The 11,586-nt window shown below is 37.9% G+C and overlaps 3 protein-coding genes across 4 annotated transcripts; 2 read left to right on the top strand and 1 right to left on the bottom strand.

The window, feature by feature from the left end:
- Positions 1–3,645: 3,645 nt before the first annotated feature.
- On the top strand, positions 3,646–6,410 carry LOC104805647 (protein TPX2). Of its 2 annotated transcripts, XM_010530280.2 has the most exons (7): positions 3,646–3,762; positions 3,963–4,022; positions 5,121–5,165; positions 5,571–5,669; positions 5,796–5,855; positions 5,965–6,059; positions 6,150–6,410. In XM_010530280.2, the coding sequence occupies exons 1-7, from the start codon at positions 3,724–3,726 to the stop codon at positions 6,271–6,273; spliced, it is 522 nt and encodes a 173-aa protein (XP_010528582.1). In that variant the 5' UTR covers positions 3,646–3,723; the 3' UTR covers positions 6,274–6,410. The 2 variants fall into 2 exon arrangements, with proteins under 2 accessions (XP_010528582.1, XP_010528583.1); XM_010530281.2 differs by lacking the exon at positions 3,963–4,022.
- A 386-nt stretch (positions 6,411–6,796) lies between these two features.
- Positions 6,797–11,109, bottom strand: LOC104805640. Its single transcript, XM_010530274.2, is given in 6 exon segments — positions 6,797–7,141; positions 7,144–7,274; positions 8,007–8,499; positions 8,608–8,849; positions 9,758–10,712; positions 10,835–11,109. Coding segments are annotated over 5 exon segments (2,136 nt in total). The 5' UTR covers positions 10,683–10,712; positions 10,835–11,109.
- LOC104805649 (60S ribosomal export protein NMD3-like) lies at positions 7,543–9,634 on the top strand. The gene is made up of 2 exons (XM_010530282.2): positions 7,543–7,660; positions 7,972–9,634. The coding sequence occupies exon 2, from the start codon at positions 7,981–7,983 to the stop codon at positions 9,520–9,522; it is 1,542 nt and encodes a 513-aa protein (XP_010528584.1). The 5' UTR covers positions 7,543–7,660; positions 7,972–7,980; the 3' UTR covers positions 9,523–9,634.
- Positions 11,110–11,586: the final 477 nt, after the last annotated feature.

Below are 11,586 nucleotides of genomic sequence, written 5' to 3'. Positions count from 1 at the left end.
CACGGGATGACCGGCTCACTTCCCGAAGTGATTCTGATCAAGAAGAGCTACGATGAGCAGAGGGAAAGAAAAAAGAATAAGCCTCGTTCATGGAAGCTCAAGTCGCTGCCGATCGAAACCAGTGATCCTAGAGGCAGAGGCGGTGAAGAGAAGATGAGCAAGGAATACGAAGAGTTCTTGAGGGATCTTGAGGAGAATCCGGAACTTAGGTTTAACGTATCCTTGTACCGGGACAAGGATTATCAGCCCTCTGAAACGACTTCTATGACCGACGGGGAAGGTGCTCCTTCTGTCCCGATCGAAGAGTTGCTGATAGATCTCAAGCTCAGCGACGAGTAAGAGGAAGAAGACGAGGATGAGGAGGACATGGAGGAATAGTTTTTGTCTTCATTTGCCAATTGCAGTTCAAGAATCAGTTCAGTTTAGTCCCATTATAGTTTCTGTAAGAGTTATATTCTACATTTTCGTCGTGTCTTGTAAGAGAATCAGTTCAGTTTGATGAAATTTCTGATACATTGGCCAAACCACGGAAAATTCTCGAACTTCCCATGAACAGAAAAAAAAAACAAAAGCTTAAAATACAACAAAATGTGGATATATCAAGCAATAGTGGGCTGAGCCCAAAACATGGGCTAGGCTCGTTGATTGTAGATGAGCCCACAATTGCGTTATTGCCCATTAGTTAACTATAGACTAGACGTTACGGCCCATTATTTATCATAAACTCGTAATTTTAACCTTAAATATATAAATACTCATCCTATAAATATAAGAGTTCTTCTTATTTAAATCAAGATAAGATGGTGTTGGTTTTAAAGAATTTATTTCTATATGGCTGGAATAAAAACGAAATTAGGTAGTCTTTTTATTTTATTTAGCCGAAGGCTGTTACTAAAATATGATTAAATTAGGTAGCCATTATTCACATAACCTCTTTACATCCCTAATAAAAGTTTAAATAAACTCAACATTATAACCGCTATTATAATTAAATTATGAGGGGAAACTCCTTAGAACCCAAGAAAGCTCAAAATCAACTCTAGGTCGTACGTTTCTAAATAGTTTTATCCATTTTTCCTTTGTTTAGTTAAAAAGATCGCTCTTGGATTGCGACACGTGAAAAAAAGGATATCTCACCTCCAATTGGTTAAGATTTATATACATGAGGGTGTGTGTGTGTGTGTATATATAAGCAATTATGCATGCATGAATGCATGCTTGCGTGCATCAATATACGTGTGCATAATGTTATAATTTATACCATTAAAAAGACCAAGCGAATGTAGACGCTTGATGTACTTTTATTTATAATTTTAATAGTTATATCTTTTATTTTTGTGCGAGCCTACAACAATGTCTATTTTGTTTGAAAAAATGAAGAAATAGTACAAACGTTTGAAGATGAATTTAAGATACATGATCATACGGACAGAATGTCCGATTTCTGATCACCATATGTATGGATAGATTCTCATGACAATATAGTAACCGATAACATTTTCTATGGTTCCTCTCCCCACCTATACATATATTTACATCAGATGGTTGAATAGTTGCGTGGAACACCGAAAATGTTAATACAAAATACGATTTTAAGTTGAGTGTGGATTTCGTAAATGTAACTTTTAATGGTGACATTTTATGCGAAAATCATGAATCTTGTTTCATCCATGGAAAAACAAATTATATGGGTAATGAATGAATGATATTTGGTAAATAAAATCCTTTCCAATGTATCAGTATCAATTATATTGTATGGCCATTTGACGGATGTATTTAGTCTCGTATTTAGTCTCGTATATATATAAAATAAAAAGAGAGAGAAAGCTAGTTCATACAATTCGCAAATTTGTTGTTAATTTGTCACTAAACCCTAATGATGTAGCTAGCCTTTTTTTCCATTAAAGCACAAAAAAGACTTGAGAATTAAGGGTTGCATGGGTAGGTTAGTTTTCGAATCACGGACCTAACTTAACAGTATGACATTCCTCTTAACCTTGCATCATTATATAGATGCCAAAATGTCTTGTCTTCCTCATATAATTAATTTGATAATATATATATATATATATAGGCACATCAGCTCTGACTATTTTTCAAAACACTATTTGGTTAGATAACGGATATATCACGAAATGCCTGAAATTGGGTTTTGTTAGGTTAACAACCTTTTGGTGAGCTTTTGAGCCCTTTGTTTGGAAACTGCGGTTCACAAGTCGCTGAAAAGAGGGAGAGAAAGTGTAAAAAAGCAATAGTCATTTCGCATACTTATAGTCTCTACATACATATATATGTACGTAGATGTCTCTATTATGATCCATGAAATTTACATAAAAAAGTGCATTCAAAACAATTACTTATCAACCAACGTTATACACTTTTTCCTGTATTGTGGGTAGATGTCGAGATTATGTATGGATCTAGAGGACTGATACACTGTTTGCCGTTTTGAATTTGTTTGTGTCACGAATATACATTGGATCTAGAGGCGATGATATATGTGAACTAATGTAATTTCGAGTTGGACCGTTCTATATGTAATTGTTGAATTAGGGTTCGCAACAGTTTTGTTACTAAATGATAAATTCCTAGCTTTTTACTACTTAGATTATTCCGTTTAGTTTATAACAGTATGAATTTCTTCTCTTATATGGGATGGGAAGCACTAGGTTTTGAAAGAAAATAGAGTGATCGAATTTCCCCCAACGAATATATATCAAACATTATCGTACGTATAACCTATGTCTCTTATATGAATAAATTCTCGAGTTCGTCACTTGTGAAGGGATCGATCATGCATGCATGTATAAGTTTTAAATTAAGAGAAAGAGGAGATGTGAAGGAACATGAATACGTGATGCATGAGAGGGAGGTTTAATCGGAAGGTTTGGTGCATGAGAGCGCTACGAAGTCTCTTTTTTTATATATATGTAAATAAATATATATATATATATACACACACATGAATATATTCATATAGGCCTAAATCATGTGCACGTGTATACATTTATTATTATATAATTGATTAACTGTTGATCTGAATGAGATATGAATTTATTATCAGATTTGGGATCTACTTGGAAAGAGAATTTATATTCTCAGGTACAATGCCGTGAATTTATGAATGATTCTCACTGAATTAGGTCTCAGAAATTACTTATATCCAATGAAATCCCACATTCGAATTTCAATTTACTTGTATATGTATATGTCTATCAATAATGAAATTAACGCATTTTCAACAACAATGTTAACCATATATGCATTTGTTATATATAGATCAATGCTATTCAATATATATATCATGCATACTTTTACAACTTAATAATTTGTTAGAGAGTTATACCTAAATATATCTACACGAAACTGATATTCGTATGGACAAATTCATAGTGGATAAAGAGAGAACAAAATTACAAAAACAATAAGAGGAAAATTAGATTGAAAGGATAAAGAATGAAAAAGAAGAAGGGAAAAGAATTAAAACCCTAAAGCATGTTGCTGATCCGGCAACAGACATCACTAAGGACAGCAACCAATGTCCAAACTATATGTGTTTTTACTTCATCGATCATTCCACTCACTATAAATTCACTTCATCTCCTCACTGTTTTGTTCATAATTAACAAAATAAACATTCGCATTTCTATAGAGTTTTCATATAATCCCTTCTCTGATCTCTCTTTCACTTACTTTGCGACATTATATCACTCTTTCAAAAACATGTGTATAGCGAAATCATACTCCAAATCCCCACCCAAGGTTGCTCTTTTGTGATTTCTGTATTCTTGCAATTACATTCATGAGCTTGTATATATATATATATATATATGTATGTGTGTGTGTGTGTGTTCAAATGCCATGCTATATATATATACACACACATGTATATATATGCGCATATATAGGTAACATGAAAGTTTTTTTGACAAATTTTCTCTCTTTTTTTTTTATGGGAAAAGTTTGGAAAAACCAGTCCACCTTCGTCTGTGATCTCCCTCGGTTCCAATGGCAAAGGAATGGTGAGATACACATTCAAACCAGCTATTGTATTATGTAGGGTACATTACAGAATGAAAATACGCGATTAGTGCACATGTTTATATTGCACATCTTAGTGTAACTTACAAGTAAAAAAATGCACATTTATATAAGTTTACAATGACATTTATCTACATAATAGAGAGCTTTATATACATACATACATACATATATATATATATAAGAAAGTTAAGCTTATTTAATTTGGGATATATATATATATATATATATATATTTGTACCTTTTCATTTTAAATTTTTCTTCCGAGTATACATTTAAAACATCTTTATATATTTTTTTTTACCAAAAAACGTCGATATATTTGATGGTCCAATATAAAAAAAAATGTCACTATTTACTTCTTCAATATGAACCCCGTGTGACACACGTTGACTTCCCGTATGAATTTATACTATATATTTGACTTATTCATCACTACTAGCTATTACTCAAAAACCGCAAGTGCATTTAGATATTATGTCATTGTTAGCTCGTAATTAATGGAGCTCATAACGCAAATTAAAATACAATTCTTAGAATATGTACTCTAATAATATATATATACATAAATATATATATATATGTGCTTATAGATTTCAGAAGCATTATGAGAGCTAATATGGAACTTAAGCTAAAGTGTTATGGCTATGATTATGTATTGGATTCCAAAAGTTGCTTCTGTTACAACTACTCGGTCTTTTAATTACTCCCTCCGTTTCAAAATATTTGTAGTTTTAGGTTATTTTCCATGTTTCAAAATATTTGTCATTCTACATTTTCGAGACATTTTTTTACAATAGTTTCCAATTTTATCCCTATCAAATTCCAATAAATTATTAATGATAACATTATTTTTATCATTAAATAAGGGCAAATATGACCTTTTATTTTTTTCTTAAAAAATGTGAAAAATCCTAAAACTACAATTAATCTGAAACGGAGAAACGGAGGGAGTATTTTGAAATTCAGATTTAATGCTCTTTCCTCTTATGGCTCCTTAACTTTTTGCTAAATTTATCGGTCAAATCTTATCATTTATGTCAAAAAGCTGTGTAATTAATTAATTATTTATATTGTAGGTTAAAGTGGAGCCCAAAGACAAAAACAAGCCCACGGCGGCTAAGGTATATAAACCTCAAATATGCTAACAAATAATATTATTTATATATGAAAGTGTGAAAAAAAAAATTTAAGATATGGAATCGTAATATAACATAACAATAATTTGCTCCAAAAATTATTATATATATATATATATATATTCATACATATTATATTTTTTTATATTTCTGACTAAGTGAACCATTGTCTTCGCTAATTATTTATATACCATAACCTTGTTTAACGTATGGGACCCTTCGTATAGAATTTTTGCTTCATACCATGAACTGTATATCCTGGATTGTACGTACGTACGTATGTATTTATAGTGTGAAAAATACGTATATACGTACACACAAATCAAAGCTTAGTCTCCAATACAATTATATTTATTTAATTTATACAACTTCATGTTAAATTAAATAAAGAGCGTTACTAAGCCACCGGCGAAAGAGAACACAAAGCCTCTTGATTTCAAGCTACGTACCGGGGAAAGAGCTGTGAAACGTGCCATGTTCAATTATTCGGTCAGGCTGCTGTTCTTATTATTTTTCATTAAAGTTTTTATTAATTAATTTTATTTTCCACGTGTAACCTATAAATCCAGTTTCGAAATAATTAATTAGACCGAATTCAATGCAAAATCATTGCAGGTCGCAACTAAGTACTACGTCACGGAGCTACAGAGAAAGCAAACCGAAAAGCTACAAAAGGTACGCGCGTTTAGATATCAACCTGCAGCCTAAGAACAATCCTAAACCGAAACAAACCGACTTTGAACCGGAAGCTTAACCCGGTTAAGGACAAACCATTGACTCTCAGATGATTGAAGAAGAAGAGATTCGTCTCTTGAGGAAAGAAATGGTTCCAAAAGCTCAGCTGATGCCTTTCTTCGACCGGCCTTTCCTTCCACAAAGGTCAGTCTTAACAAAAAAAAAACGATTTTTTTTTCTGCTTTCGTTATTCGAATCTGCGGTCTGACATTTGTTGTAATGATTTTCCGGCAGATCGAACCGGCCGCTGACAATGCCGAAGGAACCGAGCTTCAAGAGCTTAAACAGCACTTGTTGGAGCTGTTTCTACAACAACAACAACAGCTACCTCTACCATTTCCAACATGCTCATGCTTGAACTTGAAGTCACTAGTTCGTTTAGAGGGTCTCGTTTGCTGTTCTCTTTTTTGTCCCCTCTTTGGCCAGTTTCTATCTCTATGTTTTGGTGACCTTATCAGCTGTGTAGATGAAAAATAAACTTGATCTTTGGTAATCTTTCTTGGCTCGCAAGCAACCATGTTTTCTTTGATCTATTCCTCATTTAACGATTGTCATCTAACGTCTTTCATGACAATTAGAAATTTTATGACTTAAAACGCTAGAATCCTTGCACTGACCGAAAACAGCAAGACTCTGTGTTATTAGAGCCAAACATCAAAAGTACAAGGTCGCATTTTTGCAGGGCTGAAAGCATTGCTGTCCAGCGTCAGTAAGATTCTCCGAATGATCCTCTTCGTTTCCGCTTCCAAGCCATTGATTGTGCTAATCCTATGAATCAAACCCGACACGAATCTATACTCTTCGGCTTTATACGTTTTGACTTCATCCCCCACAGAGAATCCGATCTTCGTCAACGCTTCCCTTACAAAACTCTGATCCGTTCATCCGTCCACGAGCCTGGTCAGAGATTTGAGCATATGAAACGCAAGATTTCCGACCAAATTCACCCGCATCGTCCTACACAGCTGAATTGTCATTGCGAAAGCGCTGGAGAAAGACAGAATCCATTCTCCTGACCCATTTGACGATTCTAACCGATTCAAGATCCCGGGAAAAAGGCTTCTCACCGCGTGACTCGTGAACTCTTCCTTGTCCAACTGATAGGGTAATCTCTGGAACACGTAGACGACCTTTTTGGAATCGATTTCGGCCCTCGAGGTTATGTAATCGCGTAGATCATCCCAAACCGATTCATGACAGATGAATATGAAGTAGGCCACGATGGACAAACGAGCTGTGCCAGCTCCTTGAACACCTTCACCCTTGTCCCTTGCTCCTCAAGGCAAGAAACCAGCCTCTTCCCGAGTTCCAAGAAACCAGCCTCTTCCCGAGTTCTTGGAGGACGGAAAGAGGCAAAAACTTGGATTTTTTGCCCACGTGATATTAGAGATATTCATAATATCTTAGTATATATTCTATATCACACATAATCAGGAAAGTTGATATTAGAGGCAAAAAGGCATGTTTCGGGTATTTGTGCCAAACCCTAATTTCTAGACGGATTTATATCACCTGTGCCGAGTTTTACACACGTCTAAAATATCCCTTTTTAAAATTACTTACACAAAAACCTAGGGTTATTATTCTCGTAGCCTCACTCGGTTTCCAACTTTCCCTCTCACCTCTCACGATTCCTCTCTCTTCTTCCCTCAACTTCACTTTTCGACTTCCCTCTCCGACGGCCCCAAATCGCCGTTCTCATCCTCTGTCGCAGCCGTTAATCTCTTCCTCCGTCGATTTCCGAGGTAAGCATGCATGTTTCTGTCGATTTCTGTCGTTTTATTTCGGTGAGCATTTATGGATCGACTCCGTGCAGTTTATTCTGATTGACGGTGACTATTCGACCCATATCTGCATCTCCATCTCGCTTCTCTTCAAGTTTAGGGATTCCTGTGTAACTGTGTTTTCGATTTCTTGGCTTTTTCTGCTCTGAGTTTATGCATATTGCTTGACAGGTTGCTTTGGAACATATAGTTTGTATTTCCCTTTTGAATATATTTCTGGGTACTTTCCCTTTTGATGTAATTTTCTTGCTTTTCTCTCTTTGATGTTGCAGAGTTTAACGATGAATCAACAATCAGGCATGTTCACCGTTCATCAAACTGTCGGCAGCGTTCTGTGCTGCAAGTGCGGTGTTCCCATGGCACCGAACGCCGCCAATATGTGTGTGACTTGTCTCCGTTCTGAAGTCGACATCACGGAAGGATTGCAGAAACAGGTTCTGATAATCCATTGCCCCGAGTGCGATTGTTACTTGCAGCCACCAAAAACTTGGCTCAAAGCTCAATGGGAATCGAAGGAACTCTTGACTTTCTGCGTCAAGAGGCTGAAGAATCTGAATAAGGTGAGGTTGGTTCACGCTGAATTCGTTTGGACAGAGCCTCATTCCAAGAGGATCAAGGTTAAGCTGAGAGTTCAGAAAGAAGTTCTCAACGGTGCGGTTCTTGAGCAAGCTTACGTTGTCGAATACACGATAAGAGACCAGATGTGTGACCCGTGCTCTAGAATTCAGGCTAACCCAGATCAATGGATTGCCTCGGTTCAGCTCCGGCAGCATGTTCCTCACCGACGGACCTTCTTCTATCTAGAACAGCTGATACTGAAACACGATGCAGCTTCTCGGGCCATCAGAATACAGCAGGTAGATCAGGGTATCGATTTTTTCTTTGGGAACAGGAGTCATGCTGTTAACTTTGTGGACTTTCTGCGTAAACTTGTTCCGGTTGATTATCGCCATGACAAGAGCCTGGTCTCTCATGATTCCAAGAGCAACAACTACAACTACAAGTACACTTTCTCCGTTGAGATCTGTCCCATTTGCCGCGAGGATCTTGTCTGCTTGCCACAAAAAGTGGCCAGCAGTTTGGGAAACCTTGGCCCGACCGTACTTTGCACTAAGGTATCCGACAGTATCACTCTTCTCGATCCTATAACCTTACGGCATGCTTTCTTGGATGCAAAACAGTATTGGAGATACAGATTTAGATCCGCATTCACCAGCAGACAGCTCATGAAGTACTTTGTCTTCGATGTGGAACCTCCAGTCGGGGAAGTAACTGCCGGTGGAACAAAGTATGCTCTGTCCTATGCCCAGGTGGCTCGTGAATCGGACATCGGTAAGATCTTTTACATCCTAACACATCTAGGCCATATCTTGAAACCCGGGGATCAAGCTCTGGGCTATGATCTCTATGCGGCTAACGTGAACGACAATGAGCTGGAGAAGCACGGGATGACCGGCTCACTTCCCGAGGTGATTCTGATCAAGAAGAGCTACGAGGAGCAGAGGGAAAGGAAAAAGAATAAGCCTCGTTCATGGAAGCTCAAGTCGCTGCCGATGGAAACCAGTGATCCTAGAGGCAGAGGCGATGAAGAGAAGATGAGCAAGGAATACGAAGAGTTCTTGAGGGATCTTGAGGAGAATCCGGAACTTAGGTTTAACGTATCCTTGTACCGGGACAAGGATTATCAGCCCTCTGAAACGGCTTCTATGACAGATGGAGAAGGTGCTCCTTCTGTCCCGATCGAAGAGTTGCTGGTAGATCTCAAGCTCAGCGACGAGGAAGAGGAAGAAGAAGACGAGGATGAGGAGGACATGGAGGAATAGTTTTTGTCTTGAATTTGCCCGTTACAGTTGAAGAATCAATTCAGTTTGGCCCCTTATAGTTATAGTTTCTGTAAGAGTTATATTCTACATTTCTGTCGTGTCTTGTAAGAGAATTCAGTTCAGTTTGATGAAATTTTTGATACATTTCACATTATCAGACTGAGTAAACTCGAGAGCTCTGTTTTTGCATCTGAGAAACTGAAAATGTATGAAAACAAAAAGTAGATCTAGTAACAAAGCGATTCAATGTCCCAGTATCTTTCTTGAAGAATCCGTTTAATGGTCCTCACGGCTGCCTTCGTATCTTCCCCTGTTCCTTTCATGCTCTCCATCTTCAACACTAAATTCGATACGAAGCTGTACTCTTTCTTGCGGAATCTATCCACTTCTACATCCATCTTCTGCATCAGCTTCCGTAGACCACTTCGAACCGTTGCTTCCTTCCCGTTCTTGACGAGATCACTTGATGAACTCAGAATCGCGTATGAAATATTGCCACTCAAGTCATCTCTCCTCGCGTTCACGAGCATAATCGCTATAGTCAAACCAGATTCCAATGCCAAGATCCATTCTTCAGTACTGCAGCTTTGTGAATTCAAACATTTTAAGATCAGAGGGAAGAGTTTCTTCACGATCATCATCAATGAATCTTCGTCCAAGATAGCCGGCAAGGCGTTGAAAACCGATAACGCTTTCCACAGATCGTGGCCCGTGAGCTCTGTGATGTAGAGACAGAGCTCGTCCCAAGTGTTATCCAAGAGAAACACGTCGAGGGCAACAAAAAACATGATTTTCGAGAGGATCTTGAAGTTGGCATCGCTGATTTCTTGCACGACAAGGCAAGAGACAAGAAGCTTCTTGATGTCTGGAAAGGCCTCGGGAGCTAACTGGATACGAGCGTGGTAGAGATGGTCGAGATGGGTGTGGAGGAGAGTGAGGCACTGAGATCGGAGAGCGAGATCATGTTCCGAGAATTTATACACCTTAAGAAGCGTTAGGGTCAAGCAGTTCGGGAAATTCTTGGAGCAGAATCTGTATAGATTCTTAGCAGATTCTCCGTCTCTGTCTCGGCGGCAGAACTGAGAGAGGAAAGTGGCTGCGTTGTTGTGGTCAGGCTGCGCGAGAATCTTTTCGGCTCTTGATACGAGAGAAGACTCCATATTTTCCCGGAATGCTGAGAAAGTTGTTCTCTTTTCCCGAGAAAATGCAAGAAAATCTTGTTCAATGAGAGAGAGGACGAACAAGGAAATTGATTCGACTAGATAATGTAGATCTAGTAAAAGAGGGTAGATCTAGTAAAAGAGGTCCGTACCTGGGTTCAGATCAACGCTGGTGATCTTGATCCGGCCTTTTCGCAATCCTTGGTACGATATTGGTTTAGAATTTGAGAATAGTTTTCAGTTATATACGTCGAGGCATCTCCGAGGTTGATCGGCGGTGGCCGGAGATCAGCCGGAAAACTCAGCCGGTGGTTGACGCTGTCAATTGATCCGTCGATGTTGGATGTAAAGTTGTTTATTTGTAGATTTATGTCTTCGGATTCTGCGGATACTCCATGCCAAATCGCCAATGAAAATGAAAATTTTCACATGGGTATGTATGTATGTATGTATGTATGTATGTATGTATGTATGTATGTATGTATGTATGTATGTATGTATGTATGTATGTATGTATGTATGTATGTATGTATGTACGTACGTACATGCTTAAAGATAAAGATCATGTTTGGTTATTAAGAGAACATATATATTACCATAAAAATGGAAGGGGTATTGAAATGTTCAAAGTCGTGAACTTGTGTTTCCGTTAGGAGCAGCCCTTTTCTCCGTTTGCTCGGAGAATCTTCGCTGATTTCGCCGGCGGAATCGTTGGAGGAATGAAGTTTGGGTGGCAATGGGGATTGGGGATTTGGGTCCTCTTTATGTTGGGCAATTTCTTCGAGCCCGGCAATTTTGCGTTTTCGATCCAGAGAGAGAATCCATACTCAGACCTTGAAATGGAGGAAGAAGGCTGATCAAGTTGTAAAGGATGCGCTTTTACCGTTGTAGAATGGAGTGTGGT

The sequence above is a fragment of the Tarenaya hassleriana genome, unplaced genomic scaffold (genome assembly GCF_000463585.1).
Source record: "Tarenaya hassleriana unplaced genomic scaffold, ASM46358v1 Cleome11, whole genome shotgun sequence".
NCBI classification, from domain to species: domain Eukaryota; kingdom Viridiplantae; phylum Streptophyta; class Magnoliopsida; order Brassicales; family Cleomaceae; genus Tarenaya; species Tarenaya hassleriana.
The sequence above is the reverse complement of the archived record's forward strand: the minus strand, read 5'-3'. Positions and strand labels throughout refer to the sequence as shown.